We start from the raw sequence: 23,613 nt of genomic DNA, 5'->3' as shown, positions 1-23,613 counted from the left end.
ACCTCCATGTTTGACCGTGGGGATGGTGTTCTTGGGGTCATAGGCAGCATTCCTCCTCCTCCAAACACGGCGAGTTGAGTTGATGCCAAAGAGCTCAATTTTGGTCTCATCTGACCACAACACTTTCACCCAGTTCTCCTCTGAATCATTCAGATGTTCATTGGCAAACTTCAGACGGCCCTGTAGATGTGCTTTCTTGAGCAGGGGGACCTTGCGGGCGCTGCAAGATTTCAGTCCTTCACGGCGTAGTGTGTTACCAATTGTTTTCTTGGTGACTATGGTCCCAGCTGCCTTGAGATCATTGACAAGATCCTCCCGTGTAGTTCTGGGCTGATTCCTCAATGTTCTCATGATCATTGCAACTCCACAAGGTGAGATCTTGCATGGAGCCCCATACCGAGGGAGATTGACAGTTCTTTTGTGTTTCTTCCATTTGCGAATAATGGCACCAACTGTTGTCACCTTCTCACCAAGCTGCTTGGCGATGGTCTTGTAGCCCATTCCAGCCTTGTGTAGGTCTACAATCTTGTCCCTGACATCCTTGGCGAGCTCTTTGGTCTTGGCCATGGTGGAGAGTTCGGAATCTGATTGATTGATTGCTTCTGTGGACAGGTGTATTTTATACAGGTAACAAGCTGAGATTAGGAGCACTCCCTTTAAGAGTGTGCTCCTAATCTCAGCTCGTTACCTGTTTAAAAGACACCTGGGAGCCAGAAATCTATCTGATTGAGAGGGGGTCAAATACTTATTTCCCTCATTAAAATGCAAATCAATTTATAACATTTTTGACATGCATTTTTCTGGATTTTTTTGTTGTTATTCTGTCTCTCACTGTTCAAATAAACCTACCATTAAAATTATAGACTGATCATTTCTTTGTCAGTGGGCAAACGTACAAAATCAGCAGGGGATCAAATACTTTTTTCCCTCACTGTATGTGTGTCTGTGTATGTGTGTCTGTGTATATGTGTGTATGTGTGTATGTGTGTGTGTAATTGAAAAAGCTCTTACACCACTAAAACTGAAACTAGATATCTGTCTAACACAAAGTAAAACACCTCTTATTACAGTTTTTCTCCATTGGTTTGGCTCATTTCTTGAAACAGAAATTACATTCTCAAAACTCTAAGATCATTTGGCAAAACAGTCTTACAGTTCAGCACAACACTATAGCTCACTTGCAAAAGCTCATATCTCTCCTAAAACTGTTCACTCATGCTTCAAAACTAAATTCCTTTCCCATATAAGGAGTCAGTGCCACGAAAATGGCAAAGATCCTTCTCAATTGCTTTGGCTCATTTCTTGAAACAGACCGGACGTTCTCAACACTCTTGGTGCTTTAGCCAAAATAACGTGGATGGTTCGGCACAACACCATGGTTCACCTGCAAAAGCTCATACCTCTCCCAAAACAGTTCACGCATGTGTCAAAACTAAATTTCCTTCTCATTTAAACAGTCAGTGCCCCCAAAATGCTTCGTCCCTTTGGCATTGTGTAAGCACTGCAAGTCAAAATGTTTAGATGTTTTGTCACTATGGCAGAGGACCATTGAAATATCCCTCATGTCCACCTTTCAGTCTTAGCCCAGTCCTTCATTGACAATGGTTACTGTACTGTTTTTTGTCTAGCTAACAGAATACAATTGTGTATAAAACTGAAAAAAATAAATAGGATTTTAGGGTAAGAGTAGCCTCCAAGGTTTGACATCACACATTGCACTCATACTGCCAAGGAAATTGTAACCATTATCATTCACACACATAAAGTAACTTCCATACATCAGAGTAAAAAGAAAATGTATACAGCATAATATACTGTAATATAAACACACAAACAAAAAACAATGAAAATTATATGCAGCCTACAGTGCTGTAAATAAAGCTGGAGTTTCACAACTAACAGTTCTTCACTGGTCGCTGTCCTCACCCTCCTGGCCATCCACACGCTGCTGTCTGTCTGGCCACAGATTCTCGTCCACATCACAGCGTATATTCTCCCTTGCGATGCAACGAGGGAAGAAACGGCGTGCATGTCGCAACCATCCCCTACACTGATCTCCTGTAATATCCTCACACGCAGCGTCCATTGCATGGAGCAGGGACCTCTGATCTTGAGCCCGATGCTCATACACTCTCCACCTCCAAGCGGAGAAATACTCCTCAATAGGATTGAGGAAAGGAGAGTAAGGTGGTAGGAACACCATGACCATCCTTGGATGAGTAGTGAACCAGGCCCTGATGAGCGGGCCACGGTGGAAATTCACATTGTCCCATACAATGACATATTGTGGTAGGTGAGGCCCTACGAGACCGCTCTCATTTTCAGGGATCAAATCAACATGAAGGCGGTCCAAGAAGATGAGGAGCTTCTGTGTATTGTATGGGCCAAGACTGGGGATGTGAGTGGCCACACCATTCTCCGATATGGCAGCACACATAGTTATATTGCCCCCTCGCTGGCCTGGGACATCCACCATGGCCCGGTGGCCAATAATATTACGGCCACGTCTTCGGCCCTTGGCCAGGTTGAAGCCAGCTTCATCCACAAACACGAGGATGTGATGGGTCTCGTTTCCTTCCAATGCCATTATTCTCTACAATAGCGTAAAAAAAGAAAACATCAAATCAGTCATACAGAAGAGTCATACACTACAGTTACAGACAATTACATAGGAATGTTCTATGTTCTCCACAAGTTCAATATACTACTGGCCACTACTCCAGTGGTTCCAAACCTGGGGTACATGTACCCCTATGCAGAGGTACTACAGGGGGTATTTGACAGAAAGGGGAGGGGGGGAAATCATCAATGACTAGACTTACTGAAATGTTACAGTAAAACCCACAGTATTAGATAGATTTACATGGGAGGCACTAATTGCAGCTCTTTGACCCCTTTTCTTATTGTATGTTATATTCTTCAAAATAAGGATTATAATGATAATTGCATCATACAGTAAGCTGCAGTTTTTAGGCGAAATGTTGAAGTCAGATAAATCAAATACTTCCATACCTGGATTACCTGGATACACAAATCAGGTAAAGTGGGTACTGAAGCCAAAAAAGTTTGGGAACCACTGCTTAATTGTAAAAATGTTATAATGATGGACAACCAGTAACTGACTTACATGTACATACTGGTACCGCAGCTCTTTCACTCTATCAGAGTTCCTCTCAAATGGTACCCTGTAAATTTGCTTCATTGTCATCTGATGCTTCTTCAATATCCGGTCTATTGTGGAGATGCTTATAGAGTTGACATTTTGGAATATGGCATTGTCTTGTAGGATTGCAGCGCGGATCTGTCTCAATGTGATGGCATTATTTGCCATCACCATGTTACAGATCTCTTGTTCTTGTTGTTCATTGAGAAGTTTTCCTCTGCCACCTGTGCAAGGTTGTCGTCCAATCCTAGATATAGAAGTCAAAGGACAACACTCCATTCGTAATGTATACCTTATGTATTCCTTACAGAATGAGTTACCTATGTAATTGTATTGTTGTTTTACTTACAGTAACTTTACCACAATTCTAATGCATCACTGCACAGTGACTGGAATACTACTGTAAACTGTATCATCAATACTGTAGAAAATAAACTATTCCATAGTTTATTTTCTCCAATGTTTTTCTTGTCATTTTTAGTATCATAACATCCCATTGAGGTAAGATATTACTGTAGGCCTATCACACACACACACTAAATGAATAGGTAAATATGTAAATAAATATATTTCTTGCTCTATGCACAGTGTCCTGTCCTATACAACATATAATTCCATCATTGACTGACTACATACCTGTTTTCCCTGCGAAAGGTTTGGATGATGGAGGAGACTGTTGAGCGAGGCACATTAGGCTGCACTCGGCGACCTGCCTCCGCCATTGTGAGGACATGGTTGATGACATGGTCTATAATTGTGGCCCGAATTTCATCCGGGACAGCATGGTGTCTTCGTGCTCCTCGGCCTCTTCCCCCTATTCCACCACCACGCACCCTTACTCCTCCTCCTCCTCTTCTTCTTCTTCCTCTTCCTCGAGCAGGCAGTTGCCCTTGTTCATTTACTTGGCCAGGTGCCTCCATGTTCAGAAATTGTACTGGTCCTGCATGGTCAAGCTCTTTACATACATGTTTGGCAGCATTCACAGTCATGGACAGCACCTGTCAGGTAACTAAACATACTGTTTGATTGGTCATCTGAGATGTGTGAAACTCCTCCTTCGTTAGTCAAGTTCTAGTTTCACCTGACTGTCAATTGCTGTAATAAATTTATCAAATGTTCCAAGGGATTCATATATGGTATTCATGGTATTATGTTCTTGACTAATTTTGACAATTGAACAGACTATTGTGCATGTGATGACTTATACAATGAAATGACGCTGACACGTTTTGGAGCGAACAACCATTAGACTGAGAATCAACAATCAGTTTAGATCAACAAGATCTATTCACTTGGAAATTGTGCTAAATGTAGGCTACCTGTACTTAATCATTTGCAAAGATGTACTGAGACATTGAGACATGTACTTAGACATTTGCAATTTGATTAAATGAATGAGAAATTCAATTCTGTTGTGAACAATTGCCAAGTGGTTTGGAGGTTTGTCCATGTAGTTTTGAGAATGTAATTTCTGTTTCAAGAAATGAGCCAAACCAATGGAGAAAAACTGTAAAAGGTTTCTATAACACACCACAATATTGGCTTATTGGTTCAAGTGGAACTGACAGCATTTTAGCAACATGAAACCTTATTCAAATCTTCATATACATCCCCAGGAAGAATATTACACTTTTTTTTTTTTACATTTTCTGACAAGCGAGCACTTAGATATGGTCATTTTCACGTTTTCATAAATTCTTAGAACTTGCAATAAAATGCAAATTAATTACTTAAAAATCATACAATGTGATTTTCTGGATTTTTGTTTTAGATTCCGTCTCTCACAGTTGAAGTGTACCTATGATAAAAATTACAGACCTCTACATGCTTTGTAAGTAGGAAAACCTGCAAAATCGGCAGTGTATCAAATACTTGTTCTCCCCACTGTATACTAAGGCATTTGTGAAAATTCTATAGCAATATAGAGTGGGAAAGTGGCCGTGTGTTTGGACAATGAATAAACACTGCAGTAAATAAAAACATCTGTCTCGTCCAGGACTGTGCAGACCGGTGCGCCTTAGCCAATCAGAGGTTCAGTAGGCCTATATGCAAACAAGCCATTTGCCACACGGGCCTGCCATCATTCACTTTGAACTAGACTGTGTGTTTACAGGCAGTTGCAACAGCACGACTTTAGATCATTAGAACGCATTAGGCAAAAGCCACAAAATACACTTGGATGGATTTCTGTAAATATGTACCTAAATACCACGGGGGTCCTCTTACATTTGGGAACTGTACAGTCCTATTGATCAAACAACCATAAAAAGGTAGGCTATCTTTCCCTATATACACATCAACAACAACAAGCTCAACAACTAATGCTAACCAGAGCAAGAAGCGCTAAAATCGAATGAAGGAACATTAGATAAACCCTCTCAAACCTTTTCAGCTAGTTGGCCGTCAAATTTGCACTGATAAACGACGGGGAATAGCCTGCTCATCCTTCTGCAGCTTGCCTGCCAAAGCATGCGTTGTCCCAACCAAGCACACAAGCTAGCTTGCTAGCTAGCTACTTCCAGACACAAATGAGAGAACACCTCACTCTTTGCCTACGTTTACTGACACCGGTCATATTCAGCGGGTCTTGCACATTCGTAAATTCATCAGTTATTCTGCGCTCTGGCACACTCAGACAAGAGTTCTCTGAAATCGGAGTAGATAGCTAGCCAGAGTGAATTTGCGAAAGCAAGAGATATGCTAACTGGATAATAGTCGTTCAGCATAGCTAGCTAGCTAACCAAAGGACACGTGCATTTCTAGCTGTGTAGCCACCGAAAAACGATACTAGAGGGAAAAGGCAGTCACTCACCTCCTACTCCAATGACATGGCATCCTCCTAGCAGCTAGCTAGCTATTAGGCTCTGTGTTTTTAGCTTGCTACATAAATAGATACGCTAGCATATTAGCCACGTTATGACTGACTTGTGATCATTGCCCTTGCTAGTTTGATTTTATTGACATTCCCAGCCTTAGTTACATTTGTCAATTTTTCCCCAAAATATTTAGTCATTGAAACTGAAACAATGCATCCCGAATGGAGGCAGCAAACAATGTACCAGGCCAGCTGTAATTTACAACCTGATAGCAATATTTTTTGGACTACCAAGAAATGTATTGGGGAATTATACACTGCTCAAAAAAAATAAAGGGAACACTTAAACAACACATCCTAGATCTGAATGAATGAAATAATCTTATTAAATACTTTTTTCTTTACATAGTTGAATGTGCTGACAACAAAATCACACAAAAATTATCAATGGAAATCAAATGTATCAACCCATGGAGGTCTGGATTTGGAGTCACCCTCAAAATTAAAGTGGAAAACCACACTACAGGCTGATCCAACTTTGATGTAAAGTCCTTAAAACAAGTCAAAATGAGGCTCAGTAGTGTGTGTGGCCTCCACGTGCCTGTATGACCTCCCTACAATGCCTGGGCATGCTCCTGATGAGGTGGCGGATGGTCTCCTGAGGAATCTCCTCCCAGACCTGGACTAAAGCATCCGCCAACTCCTGGACAGTCTGTGGTGCAACGTTGGTGGATGGAGCGAGACATGATGTCCCAGATGTGCTCAATTGGATTCAGGTCTGGGGAACGGGCGGTCCATAGCATCAATGCCTTCCTCTTGCAGGAACTGCTGACACACTCCAGCCACATGAGGTCTAGCATTGTCTTGCATTAGGAGGAACCCAGGGCCAACCGCACCAGCATATGGTCTCACAAGGGGTCTGAGGATCTCATCTCAGTACCTAATGGCAGTCAGGCTACCTCTGGCGAGCACATGGAGGGCCGTGCGGCCCCCCAAAGAAATGCCACCCCACACCATGACTGACACACCGCCAAACCGGTCATGCTGGAGGATGTTGCAGGCAGCAGAACGTTCTCCACGGCGTCTCCAGACTCTGTCACGTCTATCACATGTGCTCAGTGTGAACCTGCTTTCATCTGTGAAGAGCACAGGGCGCCAGTGGCGAATTTGCCAATCTTGGTGTTCTCTGGCAAATGCCAAACGTCCTGCACGGTGTTGGGCTGTAAGCACAACCCCCACCTGTGGACGTCGGGCCCTCATACCACCCTCATGGAGTCTGTTTCTGACCGTTTGAGCAGACACATGCACATTTGTGGCCTGCTGGAGGTCATTTTGCAGGGCTCTGGCAGTGCTCCTCCTGCTCCTCCTTGCACAAAGGCGGAGGTAGCGGTCCTGCTGCTGGGTTGTTGCCCTCCTACGGCCTCCTCCACGTCTCCTGATGTACTGGCCTGTCTCCTGGTAGCGCCTCCATGCTCTGGACAATACGCTGACAGACACAGCAAACCTTCTTGCCACAGCTCGCATTGATGTGCCATCCTGGATGAGCTGCACTACCTGAGCCACTTGTGTGGGTTGTAGACTCCGTCCCATGCTACCACTAGAGTGAAAGCACCGCCAGCATTCAAAAGTGACCAAAACATCAGCCAGGAAGCATAGGAACTGAGAAGTGGTCTGTGGTCACCACCTGCAGAACCACTTCTTTATTGGGGGTGTCTTGCTAATTGCCTATAATTTCCACCTGTTGTCTATTCCATTTGCACAACAGCATGTGCAATTTATTGTCAATCAGTGTTGCTTCCTAAGTGGACAGTTTGATTTCACAGAAGTGTGATTGACTTGGAGTTACATTGTGTTGTTTAAGTGTTCCCTTTATTTTTTTGAGCAGTGTATTAATCATGCATTGAACTGCATCCATCTATTCTGCCAACAATAAATACCTTAGTGTATGTCATGGAATGTTGAGTCAAATAGAACCTATTTTTAAAACCTTTTATGAAGTTGGTTTTGTAGCATAAACTGGGAATTTGATATTTTTGACTGATATTATGATCGTCTGTTTGTTTCATTTCTGAAAGGAGTTAAAACGCTGTCAGTTCCACTTTAAGCCAAAGCACACAGAGAGTGAAACACTGAATCCCCCTTGCTTCTAAAAAAAAAGTGGAAAAGCTGTGGATAGAAAGCAGACCCCATTATTTGTTGCATGTGTCATATAGTACGGAGAGAGAGACAGAGAGAGAGAGATAATGAATGAAAGGGAGAGAAGAAAGGAAAGAGAAGCAAGGGGGAGAGAGATCTCTGATGTTCGCAGGAGAATATTTTGTTTGACAGAGCACACTTGGCTCGGCGGCCTTTTGGAAAAACACACATGTAAAGTGGGTCAAAGTTCACTGATCGCTCGCTCTTCCGGACCTGACACCTAGCTCGAAGCAGATAAGAAGGTCAGGGATTTTGGCACTGGTTGACTTTGCCGTTTTGGAGGTGCCACATTTCCCTTTGATTGATTGTAATATACACTGTTTCTTGATAACTGTCCAAGAAGTAATACATTGTGGGTATAAAGTGTGTATTTCTCTGCGCACTGTCAGTCTATGCTTAGTGTACTGCATGACTTGACGTTAAGAGCTGTCAGTCTATGCATAGCGGTTAAGAGCTGTCAGTCTGTGCCTAGCCGTTAAGAGCGTTGGGCCAGTAACCGAAAGGTTACTGGCCCGAGCTGACTAGGTGAAAAATCTGTCGATGTGCCCTTGAGCAAGGCACTTAACCCTAATTGCTCCTGTAAGTCGCTCTGGATAAGAGCGTCTGCTAAATGACTCAAATGTAAATGGACTCCAACAGACTTTTTTTCTTATATAGTAAAATGCATGGATAAATCATTACGTTAACCAATTATTTATTTAGTTTTAGCTTATACATACACCCTCATTTCTTCTCCCAGCACTTCCTCAGAGCTTGCCGTAGGAAGCAGTGATACATAAAAAGAGAAAAGCCTATCCTCCACAGGTTCCTCCAACCAGTCTGGGTAATTGGATAATCTGTGACAATTATGTCTGCTGGGAGAGTTAGGAGTGTCTACCCTGCAACACAGCGGAGGGAGGGAGAGGGGGATGAAAGGATGGAGGAATGGAGGGATTGTGTTCTTTTCAGAGGGGCGTAGCGGTAGTCTCCTTGTCTAGCCGTTGGTCGGCCCCCCCCTGTCCAGTTGGGGTCAATGAGGTCAACAACCCCTGGACTCCCCACTCGTCTGGGCTACAAGTAGGAGGTGTCAATCATCTGGGGTCGGGGCTTCCTCTATTATATCAAAAAGGCACCTGTTGCCTACCAGGCACCTATTACAGAGTTACATTAATCACCTATTATATATCAGAGTTACATATAATCACCTATTATATTACAGAGTTACATTAATCACCTATTATATTACAGAGTTACATTAATCACCTATTATATTACAGAGTTACATATAATCACATATTACAGAGTTACATATAATCACATATTACAGAGTTACATATAATCACATATTACAGAGTTACATATAATCACATATTACAGAGTTACATATAATCACATATTACAGAGTTACATATAATCACATATTATATTACAGAGTTACATATAATCACATATTACAGAGTTACATATAATCACATATTACAGAGTTACATATAATCACATATTATATTACAGAGTTACATATAATCACATATTACAGAGTTACATATAATCACATATTATATTACAGAGTTCCATATAATCACCTATTACAGAGTTACATATAATCACATATTACAGAGTTACATATAATCACATATTATATTACAGAGTTACATATAATCACATATTACAGAGTTACATATAATCACATATTACAGAGTTACATATAATCACATATTACAGAGTTACATATAATCACATATTACAGAGTTACATATAATCACATATTACAGAGTTACATATAATCACATATTACAGAGTTACATATAATCACATAATACAGAGTTACATATAATCACATATTATATTACAGAGTTACATATAATCACCTATTACAGAGTTACATATAATCACATATTACAGAGTTACATTTAATCACATATTACAGAGTTACATATAATCACATATTACAGAGTTACATATAATCACATATTACAGAGTTACATATAATCACATATTACAGAGTTACATATAATCACATATTATATTACAGAGTTACATATAATCACATATTACAGAGTTACATATAATCACCTATTACAGAGTTACATATAATCACCTATTATATTACAGAGTTACATATAATCACATATTACAGAGTTACATATAATCACATATTATATTACAGAGTTACATATAATCACATATTACAGAGTTACATATAATCACATATTACAGAGTTACATATAATCACATATTACAGAGTTACATATAATCACCTATTACAGAGTTACATATAATCACCTATTACAGAGTTACATATAATCACCTATTACAGAGTTACATATAATCACCTATTATATTACAGAGTTACATATAATCACCTATTACAGAGTTACATATAATCACCTATTACAGAGTTACATATAATCACCTATTACAGAGTTACATATAATCACCTATTATATTACAGAGTTACATATAATCACATATTACAGTGTTACATATAATCACATATTACAGAGTTACATATAATCACATATTACAGAGTTACATATATTCACATATTACAGAGTTACATATAATCACATATTACAGAGTTACATATAATCACCTATTATATTACAGAGTTACATATAATCACATATTACAGAGTTACATATAATCACATATTACAGAGTTACATATAATCACATATTACAGAGTTACATATAATCACATATTACAGAGTTACATATAATCACATATTACAGAGTTACATATAATCACATATTCTCCTCTATTATGCCTTCTCTCCCTCTTTCATTCCCAATCAACACCCACCACAGTTGTCATGTCTTAATCATTTTCCAGTCGATAGCCCTCTAATGGCTAGACCCCAACCTACAGCCTTTGGGGTCAAAGGGCAAATGTCGAATCGCTAATCAACTGGAGTTGACCCCATCCTACCTAATGGTAAAAAATATGTGATTACCTGTCTCCATTTGCATGCCTGTTGTAGTAAAACAGCCGGAGCGCAGAGCTTCAATTCAAATTATTTAATTTGTTCCAAAATTATGATTGTGGTAATAAGGTCAAGACAGGTGGTATTTGTCTAAAAACATTTGAGGAATTTACTCAAATAAACTAACTAAAGCACAGATCTGAATGAGGAACTATGGGCTTCGCTCTCTCTCATCTCTCTCTCTGAGAAGGCACATTTCAGTAGCAAGGTCTGCTAATAATGTTTAGTTTCTTCAACATTAAATTAAGTGACCTGCTGTTTATTATGATTTGCTTAATTGAGATTACAGTCATTCAAAAAAATGATTTAGTCATAAAACATGTATTTACTAATAAATACATTATATATTTTCAAGATTAAACAAGTTTACTAATGATTTTACACTACTATTAATAAGGGTTTATGACATTCTAAATCACGTTAGTTTATAGTCTGTGTATTAGAGGTGTACATTACCTTCTAAATCCCATTAGTTTATAGTCTGTGTATTAGAGGTGTACATTACCTTCTAAATCACGTTAGTTTATAGTCTGTGTATTAGAGGTGTACATTACCTTCTAAATCCCATTAGTTTATAGTCTGTGTATTAGAGGTGTACATTACCTTCTAAATCCCATTAGTTTATAGTCTGTGTATTAGAGGTGTACATGACATTCTAAATCCCATTAGTTGATCATCTGTATATTACAGATGTAGAGCAGGGTTATTTAGTGGAGAAGGTTGGCTGCTCTGAGAAGTAGCTGTGTTTGTGTTTAGGGCGGTGTTTAGGAACAGAGGCACGCAGTGAGGAGAAAGAGAGAGAGGTAGAGAGAGAGAGCGAGAGACAGGTTGAGAGAGAGGTAGAGAGAGAGGCAGAGAGAGAGTGAGAGGTAGAGAAAGAGAGGTAGAGAGAGAGAGGTAGAGAGAGGTAGAGAGAGAGAGGAAGAGAGAGAGGCAGAGAGAGTGAGAGGTAGAGAAAGAGAGGTAGAGAGAGAGAGAGAGGTAGAGAGAGGAAGAGAGAGAGGAAGAGAGAGAGGCAGAGAGAGAGTGAGAGGTAGAGAAAGAGAGGTAGAGAGAGAGAGAGGTAGAGAAAGAGAGAGAGACTCCCCTATGGATCTGTGTCTTTGATGGGGATAGCATCACCACGGCACAGATCAACCACCACAAATGGACTGTTCTTCCTTATCACCCTCTCTCAGAACTACTGTATGCCACTGGGAGTGTGTGAGAGAGAGCAAGATCAAGGGAAAAAGCTGGTGTGTGTGTGTGTGAGAGAGAGAGAGAGAGAGAGAGAGAGAGAGAGAGAGAGAGAGAGAGAGAGAGAGAGAGAGAGAGAGAGAGAGAGAGAGAGAGAGAGAGGCAGAAAGCGAGAGAGAACCCAAAAGGGTGAACAGTATTAATGCTTGTACGTGTGTGTATGTGTGTGTGTGTGTGTTTATATGTTGCAGGGAGTTCATATGTGGGTTCATGGGACACAGCAAGACAACAAGAGAGTTGTGTGTGCATCCTACAACCATATCACCCTATCCTGAGCTCTAAACGCTATGAGGGCAAATTACAAAGATAATGATCACTGCCTGACTGGGTTGGTAACAAATATTTACCACTGTTCCTTCCTCTCTGCTTGGTCTTCCTTTATTGCTCATCCAGGTGAAACATCAAAACATATTGCTCCGTATTCACCCTATCAACCCCCCAAACAAGCACGCATGCACCCCACACAGTCAAACACACAACCCCCCACCCCCCCACCCATGCTCACTCATCCACAGAGCAATACCATTTCTGGGAGAGGAGCAGAGAGCGCCTCTCTTATCTTCTGCGTTTCAGCTGTCCTCTAATTCAATAAACTACAGAGGAACAAAATGAACAGAAATAACAGACAGAGGCAGAGAGAGGAGCGAGAGAGAGAGAGAGAACGAGCAAGGGGAAGAAAGAAACGAATGGACAGAATGAGGAAACAATGAGGATGAATGAAAGGGAAATCTAAAACACAGGCACATGATCTCCCCATCCCTCTCTGTATCTAGTAGAGGAGCATCCTGCTGGCTCCTCCCTGTTAGTCCTGCTGGCCCCTCTCTGTTAATCCTGCTGGCCCCTCTCTGTTAATCCTGCTGGCCCATCTCTGTTAGTCCTGCTGGCCCCTCCCTGTTAGTCCTGCTGGCCCCTCCTTTTAGTCCTGCTGGCCCCTCCCTGTTAGTCCTGCTGGCCCCTCCCTGTTAGTCCTGCTGGCCCCTCTCTGTTAGTCCTGCTGGCCCCTCCCTGTTAGTCCTGCTGGCCCTCCCTGTTAGTCCTGCTGGCCCCTCCCTGTTAATCCTGGGGCCCCTCCCTGTTAGTTCTGCTGGCCCCTCCCTGTTAGTCCTGCTGGCCCCTCCTTGTTAGTCCTGCCATAATGGGAAAGTATAGAACGGATGGAACCTTCCGGCGCTTCATTGAGGAATAAATTGCTTCTGCTAATGTTCCTTTCATTACGCCACAGCCCTTAATTGTGCTGCTGACAGGCCTCTGGCTATAGGGGGGATGGGTAGAGACACAGCGTATTACGGTGGTGTGTGTGTGTTTCTGCAGCCTCACACACACACACACACACACACACACACACACACACACACACACACACACACACACACACACACACACCTCACACACACACAATACCAGGGATTTCAGGATTTCAAGCCAACCCAGAGACACAGAGGAATGAACTGTTATTAGTCTGAATATACATCTTCAGCCTGATACCTGTGCAGAACAGTGCCAAAACCGTTCTGCACATGTCCCCCCGTGTAGCTCAGTTGGTAGAGCATGGCGCTTGCAACGCCAGGGTTGTGGGTTCGATTCCCTCGGGGGGCCAGTATGAAAATGTATGCACTCACTAACTGTAAGTGGCTCTGGATAAGAGCGTCTGCTAAATGACTAAAATGTAAAACAGGATACAGGATGTGGTAGCAGCATATCCACACTCATAAAGCGCTTCAAGTACAAACAAACCGGACCCGCATGGACCCACATCCACCTGGAATACATTTACGAAATATTTGTCAAGCTTTTACCAAGCTGCAAAATGAACAGTACGTTTCCTTTTTACACATTATAATGACTTGCGCCGGAGGGAAGTCAGGCTGAATTTGTAAATGCAAACTGCTTCAACAAAAGCTCAGTGAATAGGAAATAAAATGTGGGCACAAGGCAGCGGTCTAGAACTTGCCACATGAAAGGTGTCTATTCCTAACGACACAGGAAGTGTCATCATGGAGATATCCCTTCCGCCGCGGCGTCCTGGGTTGGGAAGGCCAGAATCTCACCGACATCAAAATGGCTTCCATCTCAAAACAACAGACCTGCTGACTGTCAACTGTCACTTAACCCCCGTCCCCCTTGCTGTAGTGCCAGGGCCAAGGGTAGGAGAGGAACTCAATCAAGGGTTCTCCTGTTTCAAAAGCACTCCATTCCGGCTAAGGAGAAGCTGCGGGCCCCGGGAACAAAGAAACACAAAATGGGACCAGCTGTTTAGTTTCCAACGAGGGGGGAAAACTTACTATGGCTTCTCCTGAAACTGTCTGAGTAGGGAGGGAGAGGGTAGAGGAGTAGAGGGGTGAAGAGGGGAGGAAAGTGAGGGGAGCGAGGAGTAAAGAAGATGAAGGGGGAGGAAGGGATGAGAGGAAAGGGGAAAGGGCTGGAGGAGGAGTAGAGAGGCCGGCAGAGGTAAAGGGGAAGGGGCAGGTTTCAGCTAGACTTAATGAATTCTGCGGGTCTGTTATTATGTGTAGTATGAGAAGAGAGAGGTTTCTGAAGTGATTTGTATCCTATTTTGTCACTGAAAATTCTAAGCATGTGAATCAAACGCAGTGACTTAACATTCACATATTATAAGGGAGACGGAAGTACCCTTCTTAATTAGGCTACTGTCCCAAAATCCCCCGCTTGTTTGGGTATTTCTGTCATGTGACACACTCCCCGTCAGTAGTCCTTTCTCCCCCAGACACCCCTCCCCCTCCTCATTCACAAAGAGGACCCTATCACAGCAAATCATATCACTGTCCAAAACCAAACAGCACATATCTAGACATAAGCTGGGCTAATTATCAGAAGAAAATCTACCAAAACTGATACGGCGAGTGTGTTCATTTGGATGAACAGTACTGTATGTATGGCTTTGATTCTGTTCTTTAGAATTTATACAGAACACACACACACACACAGTTGGGTTGATGTTAAATGATTCACACTTTTATGAGCTTCTCAATTATTCAGAGAGTGGGAGTAATTATCGAGGCATCTGGAGAAGAACGAGGGAATCAAATCTGGAATTAAAGAACAAGAAAAAAGATGATGCAACTCAGTCCTATTTTGGGGCTCCCATTTCCACATGATCAAATGAATGCGTTATGCACGGGGTTTCCTGTGTGAATAATGTTTTACGGAACAAACTAAACAAAAAGGGGAAAAACAGACAATTCTAACACCACATTCCACATTAACACCACATTCCACATGAACACCGCATTCCACATTAACACTGCATTCCACATTAACACTGCATTCCACATTAACACTGCATTCCACATTAACAATGCATTCCACATTAACACCGCATTCCACATTAACACCGCATTCCACATTAACACCACATTCACACCGCATTCCACATTAACACCACATTCCACATTAACACCGCATTCCACATTAACACCGCATTCCACATTAACACTGCATTCCACATTAACAACACATTCCACATTAACACCACATTCCACATTAACACCACAATTCCACATTAACACCACATTCCACATTAACACTGCATTCCACATTAACACCACAATTCCACATTAACACCACAATTCCACATTTTACGAAACCATCTACAAACGAATTCCGCTGCATCGTAGTTAAGTGAATGCGTCTGCTTTTGTGTTTTAAAAGCAGCGAGAACAGCTCCCGTGTAGAGCTGTCTCAGTCTGAATGTTCTCCCTTCACTGAACAGCATTGAGGTTATTCTCATCATAAATGATGCTGTCATAAGAGAAGTGTGTGAACAGCACAAGGCTGTGTGTGTGTGTATGTGTGTGTGTGTGTGTGTCAGCATGTGTTTGCGTGGTTGACTGCATATATGTGTGTGTTAAAGTGTGATCTTGGACGCATGCCAACCTTTAAGCACCTACACCCCTACCTCCCTAGAGTCCAGTGTCCCCGTAGTCCCAGTCTAAACTCCCAGTGTCCCCTTAGTCCCAGTCTAAATGCCCAGTGTCCCCTTAGTCCCAGTCTAAACTCCCAGTGTCCCCTTAGTCCCAGTCTAAATGCCCAGTGTCCCCTTAGTCCCAGTCTAAACTCCCAGTGTCCCCTAAGTCCCAGTCCAAACTCACAGTGTCCCCTAAGTCCCTGTCTCAGTGTCCCCTTAGTCCCAGTCTAAAGTCTGTGTCCCCTTAGTCCCAGTCTAAACTCTCAGTGTCCTCTTAGTCCCAGTCTAAACTCTTAGTGTCCTCTTAGTCCCAGTCTAAACTCCCAGTGTCCCCTTAGTCCCAGTCTAAATGCCCAGTGTCCCCTTAGTCCCAGTCTAAACTCCCAGTGTCCCCTAAGTCCCAGTCTAAACTCCCAGGGTCCCCTTAGTCCCAGTCTCAGTGTCCCCTTAGTCCCAGTCTAAACTCCCAGTCTCAGTGTCCCCTTAGTCCCAGTCTAAACTCCCAGTGTCCCCTTAGTCCCAGTCTAAACTCCCAGTGTCCCCTTCGTCCCAGGCTCAGTGTCCCCTTAGTCCCAGTCTAAATTCCCAGTGTCCCCTTAGTCCCAGTCTCAGTGTCCCCTTAGTCCCAGTCTAAACTCCCAATGTCCCCTTAGTCCCAGTCTCAGTGTCCCCTTAGTCCCAGTCTAAAGTCTGTGTCCCCTTAGTCCCAGTCTAAACTCTCAGTGTCCTCTTAGTCCCAGTCTAAACCCCCCAGTGTCCCCTTAGTCCCAGTCTAAACCCCCCAGTGTCCTCTTAGTCCCAGTCTAAACTCCCAGTGTCCCCTTAGTCCCAGTCTAAATGCCCAGTGTCCCCTTAGTCCCAGTCTAAACTCCCAGTGTCCCCTTAGTCCCAGTCTCAGTGTCCCCTTAGTCCCAGTCTAAACTCCCAGTGTCCCCTTAGTCCCAGTCTAAACTCCCAGTGTCCCCTTAGTCCCAGTCCCAGTGTCCCCTTAGTCCCAGTCTAAAGTCTGTGTCCCCTTAGTCCCAGTCTAAACTCTCAGTGCCCCCTTAGTCCCAGTCTAAACTCTCAGTGTCCCCTTAGTCCCAGTCTAAACTCCCAGTGTCCCCTTAGTCCCAGTCTAAACCCCCCAGTGTCCTCTTAGTCCCAGTCTAAACTCCCGGTGTCCCCTTAGTCCCAGTCTAAACTCCCAGGGTCCCCTTAGTCCCAGTCTAAACTCCCAGTGTCCCCTTCGTCCCAGTCTAAACTCCCAGTGTCTCCTTAGTCCCAGTCTCAGTGTCCCCTTAGTCCCAGTCTAAACTCCCAGTGTCCCCTTAGTTCCAGTCTCAGTGTCCCCTTAGTCCCAGTCTAAACTCCCAGTGTCCCCTTAGTCCCAGTCTAAACTCCCAGTGTCCCCTTCGTCCCAGGCTCAGTGTCCCCTTAGTCCCAGTCTAAACTCCCAGTGTCCCCTTAGTCCCAGTCTCAGTGTCCCCTTAGTCCCAGTCTAAACTCCCAGTGTCTCGCTCAGTGTCCCCTTAGTCCCAGTCTAAACTCCCAGTGTCCCCTTAGTCCCAGTCTCAGTGTCCCCTTAGTCCCAGTCTAAACTCCCAGTGTCCCCTTAGTTCCAGTCTCAGTGTCCCCTTAGTCCCAGTCTAAACTCCCAGTGTCTCCTTAGTCCCAGTCTAAACTCCATGCCTCTCTGTCTGGCCTCCTCTGCATTTTCCCCTTCACATCCCACTCAAATTGGACGCAATGCAATTACCGGCCCAACTAAAAGCACATGTTCCAAGATGCTGAGCATTTCACTTCACGGGACGACTAAAAGGAGAGGAAAGGGAAAACAGACAGTCAGGAAAATAGAGCAACACAAACACGGCTGGGCTATGTTTGTCTGCCACAGAGAGGCTCCCATGCTCCCAAGAATGTTCACTTTGACTCCTGGGTCACGTTACCAAGCGTGAATTGCAGCTGATGGGGTCTGAATGTGTGGGATCCTGTGTGTGTGTGTGTGTGTGCACGTTTGTGTGTATGTGTGTGTGTGCGTACACCCTGAGTGTGTGTGTGTGTGTGTTAAAGAGCATCGATACCTTCCAGTTCCTGCCACACCACACAAGAGACGCTGCTGTGCTTCGAGTCACAGACATCTAAATAGTCTCCTGGACCGTCAGCCCGGCACGATGGGGGGAAAACATTAGCAAGGATAAAGTTTCATAAGGCAAGCCCCGTCTCTCCTCTTTTTTTATCTGGTTCAGGAGGAGCAGCAACTTTTTTATTTATGTGTAAATACTGTGGATGCAGTGGCAGGGTTAGGCTAACCCCGGGCCAATCTGATCATTATCTCCCCAATCTAAACAAACCTTACTTTCCCAGAACAGAGCATGCATTCTATAAGCACTCTTACATGGTGGGGGAGGGGTTTACATGTGTGTGTTTGTATGTGTGTGTTTGGGTTTGTGTGTGTGTTTGTTTGTCTTTGTGGGATGTGCGTGTGCTCAAGGAACGCTTGTGAATGTGTGTGTGTGTGTGTGTGTGTGTGTGTGTGTGTGAATATACACCAGTCATCCCAGTCTCATACACAGGGTTAAAGAATGAATGCCTGAGACACTGGTAGCCCTGTAGTAGAGTGCAGGAAACACATGAATGTATTTATCATGGTGCTTAGCTTATTGTATCCCAAAGAAACAAAAAGGTAGTTCAGGTAATTAAAGTATTATCTAATTACAGTATTATGTCATTACCATTTACCATGTATTTTCTATGTAAATACAAGGAAAAGGGTGAAAAATACCAGATGTGATAAAGTGTAACAAAAACGATTTGCATTACAAAAATGCAATATATTTTCTGACCAATGATATGAAAAGATTTTGCTTCAATGGTTCATTTAAACAACTATGTGAGGATCCATGGTTAATAAGGTACCAGGAGGACAGATGTATAGTGGTCAGAACACCCTGTCCATACACCATAAGATGAGAGCCAGAGAGAGACCACAGACCATGCATTCAGACAACCACAGAATAGAGTGCAACAACAAGCCTAGCACCAGCCTGCAAAAGTGCCCGCTTCTCACAAATCATAAATATTACAATGCCTTTTACATCACTCTGTCACATCGTCCCGGCCCACAGCGTTCTGTTGACCACATGCGGTCGAGATTCGCCGGTCAGAGCACTTTGGCCTGCTGATGAAAAGCAGGGCGTTGGGTATCAGACCAGACGACAGTAACGTTAAAGAAGTGGGTGGATAACTAAATGAAGAGGGCAGCTTGATAGACAGGGTGGACATAGTGAACATGCTGTAGGGATGCCATGGTTCAGAACACTGCTGTTATCAGCTAGTCATAGGCTACAACACAGGTAGAACCTCGAACACAGGTAGAACCTAGAACACAGGTAGAACCTAGAACTCAGGTAGAACCTACAACACAGGTAGAACCTACAACACAGGTAGAACCTACAACACAGGTAGAACCTACAACACAGGTAGAACCTCGAACACAGGTAGTACAAGTTGCATAGTACAAGTTTGGTAAGAAGGAATAGGAAAACAACACGTGTGTGTGTGTGTGTGTGTGTGTGTGTGTGTGTGTGTGTGTGTGTGTGTGTGTGTGTGTGTGTGTATGTAAAGGGCAAATCTGTGTGTGTGTGTGTGTGTGTGTGTGTGTGTGTGTGTGTGTGTGTGTGTGTACGTGTGTGTGTCTGTATGTAAAGGGCAAATCTGAGTGTGTGTGTGTGTGTGTGTGTGTGTGTGTGTTACGTGTGTGTGTGTGTGTGTGTGTGTGTGTGTGTGTGTGTGTGTACGTGTGTACGTGTGTACTCACATGTGGACATGTGGAGGTTGAAAGCGGCTCTGGTTGATGTTGTAGTGAGTGAAGGCCTGTGTGGGGTTGGAGCTGTACTCGTCCACTGTGATGGTCACTTTGCCCTGAGAGGCGATTCCATGAGCCATGCTTCCGCAGTTCGGACATCAGACACCGTTCACCAGGATCCAAGGCCGAACTGTTCAGCGGTCATCCTTCAGAACCGCTGCTCAGAACTATAACCACCTCGTGCACACGACCGGATCAATCACACTGAACCACGACCACACAGCAATCTGGAGCAAAACAAAGAGAAAATAAACAGAGTTTAAATCACAAGCAGGCACCTTTGTAAATGTAGATGAGACCGTGATGGAAATAAAGTAGGAACAGGACATTCTGATAGTTAAATAGGTACACATAACAAGCTTCCTCTACAACAAAACAAAACACAATCATTTTCCTGAATAGCGGTTGTCGTGATGACGGACATTGACAGTAAACTGTGAACATGGCAAATGATTGTAAAAATGGTAAATTGTAGTAAATACTGAAGATACAGTATGCAGGTGGGAAGCGGCTATAAGCAGGTGCTCGTAAAACTAAATAGGGAAATACTGCGTGTTCATTTGCTAAATAAGCAACAGTTGAAAGAGTCAGTAACAACCCTCCTTTTGTTGATTGAGAACGCGATTTGTCAAACAGATTAAGCCATACAATTACAATTTTGCAATAGTATTATAAAATAATTATAATCTGGACAGAAAAAATACACATGCAGTAATTTCAATCACCAGTCTAAATATCTTAAACTATTCAAAGGCCATCTAAAAACATCTGTCAACTGAAGATCAGAAAATAATAACTACAAACCATTGATTCTGCAGTAATTTCCCTGAAAATTTAATTATTATTTTGGATAAAGACAAACTCATCTTGTATGACAAAATAAACTAAACCGACCAACCATTGGTCAATAAAGGGATGCAATAATGAGAACTTTGAAGGTTGGCCATACTAATGGATTACAATACATGCATAAATAACTTTGAAATTGAAAACAAATATTAAAAAGTATAAAAGTATGACAAATAAATCAGAGCATAAAATTGTATTAATTAAATAGTTGCATGCAGAAGCACAGATTTGTTGATGCTATCCTAATTTTACAATGTGGTTATAATTTCTCAAATTATATTAAAATCGAATTATAGTTAATTTCAAAAGTCCGTATAATTTCTAATTATACATGTATATCCATAGTTTGATAGTCATGCAGTTAGCAACATTTCAATTTAAGGCACAAACTCACATATCAGATAAATCTATCAATAGTTGTATATCCAAAATAGCTTACATAAATCACAATATTGTGCGATTGTTTATGAACTAAGTGCCATAGAGTAACTAACATAAACGGACGTTACTGACCCAAGAAAACGACCCAAGTTACCGGTGTAGTGTGATTTCGCATGCCGCTTTGGAAGCTTGCTCAATGGGGCTTCAGTTCTTCTGTGCCTCCCTCGACCCTGTGTCGCTCCCTCTTTGTCTCAACCACTGATTGATTGTAGTCAGTAGTAAGTAGCCACTGTGGGCTTGACATCGCACCTGCAAGCTTTTTATACGTGACCTGCACTTGCACTATCTCTCTGATGCAAGAACCGGTAGCCTACTGTGCCCCTCAATTTAAAAGTCCATCACTAATTGAAAAATCTAAAACAACGGTCGCGGAGTTCAAGAGAGGATTCATTTCAGTGTTAACAACTGCTTGATAGACACGAAGACACTACTTTATTTATGTAAATACAGTACATACTTAACATAGCACATCCATAATATATACCCTATTGTGTACATATCAGTTCATTACTTTGCATAGGCTACTTATCTTCTAACTACTTGTTATTTTTAATTTGACTTTTTAAAATTATTTATATTGATTATTGTACTGTATTGTTGTGGGAGCTAGCGCACAATCATTTCGCTGCACCTTTTATAGCCTCTATGCTGTAAACTGTGTACGTGACGAATAAAATGTAATTTTTATTTGATTTTGATACAATTTATCGACGCAACAATACATAAGGATACATTGTATTATTAGCAACATAAGACGATCCAATGTTATACATTGTAACAACTCCAAAGCAACACAGTGACCATGGCTATCTACCAATTAGGCTAAATCCCTCCCTCTGTGTTTATCTATCAACATTTAGGCCTCGAAGATAACAATAAATGCATTAAAATATCCCCAAATTGTCTGTGGAAATTGTACGCATTACAATAGGCCTACACTAGCCTAGGCTACTGTAAACAGGCACCCGTAAACTTTGCCCAATGCTTGCAGCACTCCATTGAAAAAAGGTGAAACTGCAGACAGTGAGCATGCATGGTATTGGTAGCTAGATATTCCAGACGTGTGTATTCTGCAATCGCCTATGATGGCTTACCTTGGTAGCCTACATAGCTAGCTGCAACTAGCTACTATAAGTAGCTAAATCTGCCCATGCGTTTTAAATGCACGCTTTAGCTTCGCATATGAAATGCTTTCGCGCCAATACACTGTAGTTCCTCTGTATTCCAATGCAAACATACACGTTCCAAACTTTAAAAACGCAGATTCAAATTATAAACGCACTATTTACCACCGCATTAATATAGTCGGGGAGAGGGGAACAAATTGACCCTATGATACCACACATTACTAGCTCAGTGCACCGCTTGCCATAACATTGCTGTTTTCAATAATGAACAAAAAGGTCTATGATGAATCTGTGAACTGGCATCTCGTATAAAAAAAAAAGCAGCAAAGGTGGTCAGTGTCAGCGAACCATCTGCGCTAACCTCTTGCTCTCCCTCGTAAATGACATGGCACCTCTAACCTACGGCTTTGTGTCATGTTTTCTTCTTCTCTCCATGCCTGTGATTTTCAAAGCCAGAGGTGAATATAGCTACCTTCGTTCTGGCTGATACGTGTTCCGGGGTCGCCCTCTACGCTGTCAGAAGACGCAGATCCATGCGGGAGAATGCAGATTTTGGCGGCCGGCGGGGGTTGCAGTCTGGGCGGGCAGGGCAGAACCTTCGACCCTGGGGGACCTCGGCTGGCTCTTGTGGAAACGAGACAGACAGAGGCGGAGAGGGGGAGCAAGAGAGAGAGAGCAGCCTCTATCTGACAGAGGGGGAGCCGGAGTGCGGTGTAGTGAGATGGGACTGCCACTGGGGTCAGAGAGAGCAGAGAGAGCACAGCCAAGCACGCGGGCTCGAGCACGGGCACAGACAGACATGTGCGCGCGTTAGCGCTCCCGTTTGTCTCAAACACCCCTGTTCTGCACGCTGGCTCAATCTATTCCATTTAGAAAGACAACCACCATGAAACGGGCAGCAACGTTTCCACGTGGAAAGATACTTTATTTCTCTCTCCATTCGTGGCTTGTCTTTTGGCATTGATATGGTAGGCTTGCCTAAAGTATACGAGTATTTAGTGTTTACTGCGATTCACATTTGCAGGGCAGCACAGACGTGACAGAGAGTTGAC

General features: G+C 42.8%; 1 protein-coding gene across 2 annotated transcripts in view; it reads right to left on the bottom strand.

Annotated features, from left to right (window-relative positions):
- Positions 1-23,291, bottom strand: part of LOC121548220 (metallophosphoesterase MPPED2) — a 104,494-nt gene extending 81,203 nt beyond the window's left edge. Inside the window, exons 1-2 of one of the 2 annotated variants that reach the window (XM_041859622.2) lie at positions 23,034-23,291; positions 20,097-20,371 (exon numbers count right to left, since the gene is read on the bottom strand). In XM_041859622.2, the coding sequence (XP_041715556.2) occupies positions 20,097-20,224 (128 nt within the window). In that variant the 5' untranslated portion in view covers positions 20,225-20,371; positions 23,034-23,291. Of the gene's footprint in view, positions 1-20,096; positions 20,372-21,506; positions 21,723-23,033 lie in introns of those variants that run through there. The other variant, XM_045216178.1, reaches the window with a different exon arrangement.
- Positions 23,292-23,613: the final 322 nt, after the last annotated feature.

The sequence above is a fragment of the Coregonus clupeaformis genome, unplaced genomic scaffold, assembly GCF_020615455.1.
Source record: "Coregonus clupeaformis isolate EN_2021a unplaced genomic scaffold, ASM2061545v1 scaf0626, whole genome shotgun sequence".
Lineage (NCBI taxonomy): Eukaryota > Metazoa > Chordata > Actinopteri > Salmoniformes > Salmonidae > Coregonus > Coregonus clupeaformis.
This window is presented reverse-complemented; position numbering and strand designations above follow the sequence as displayed.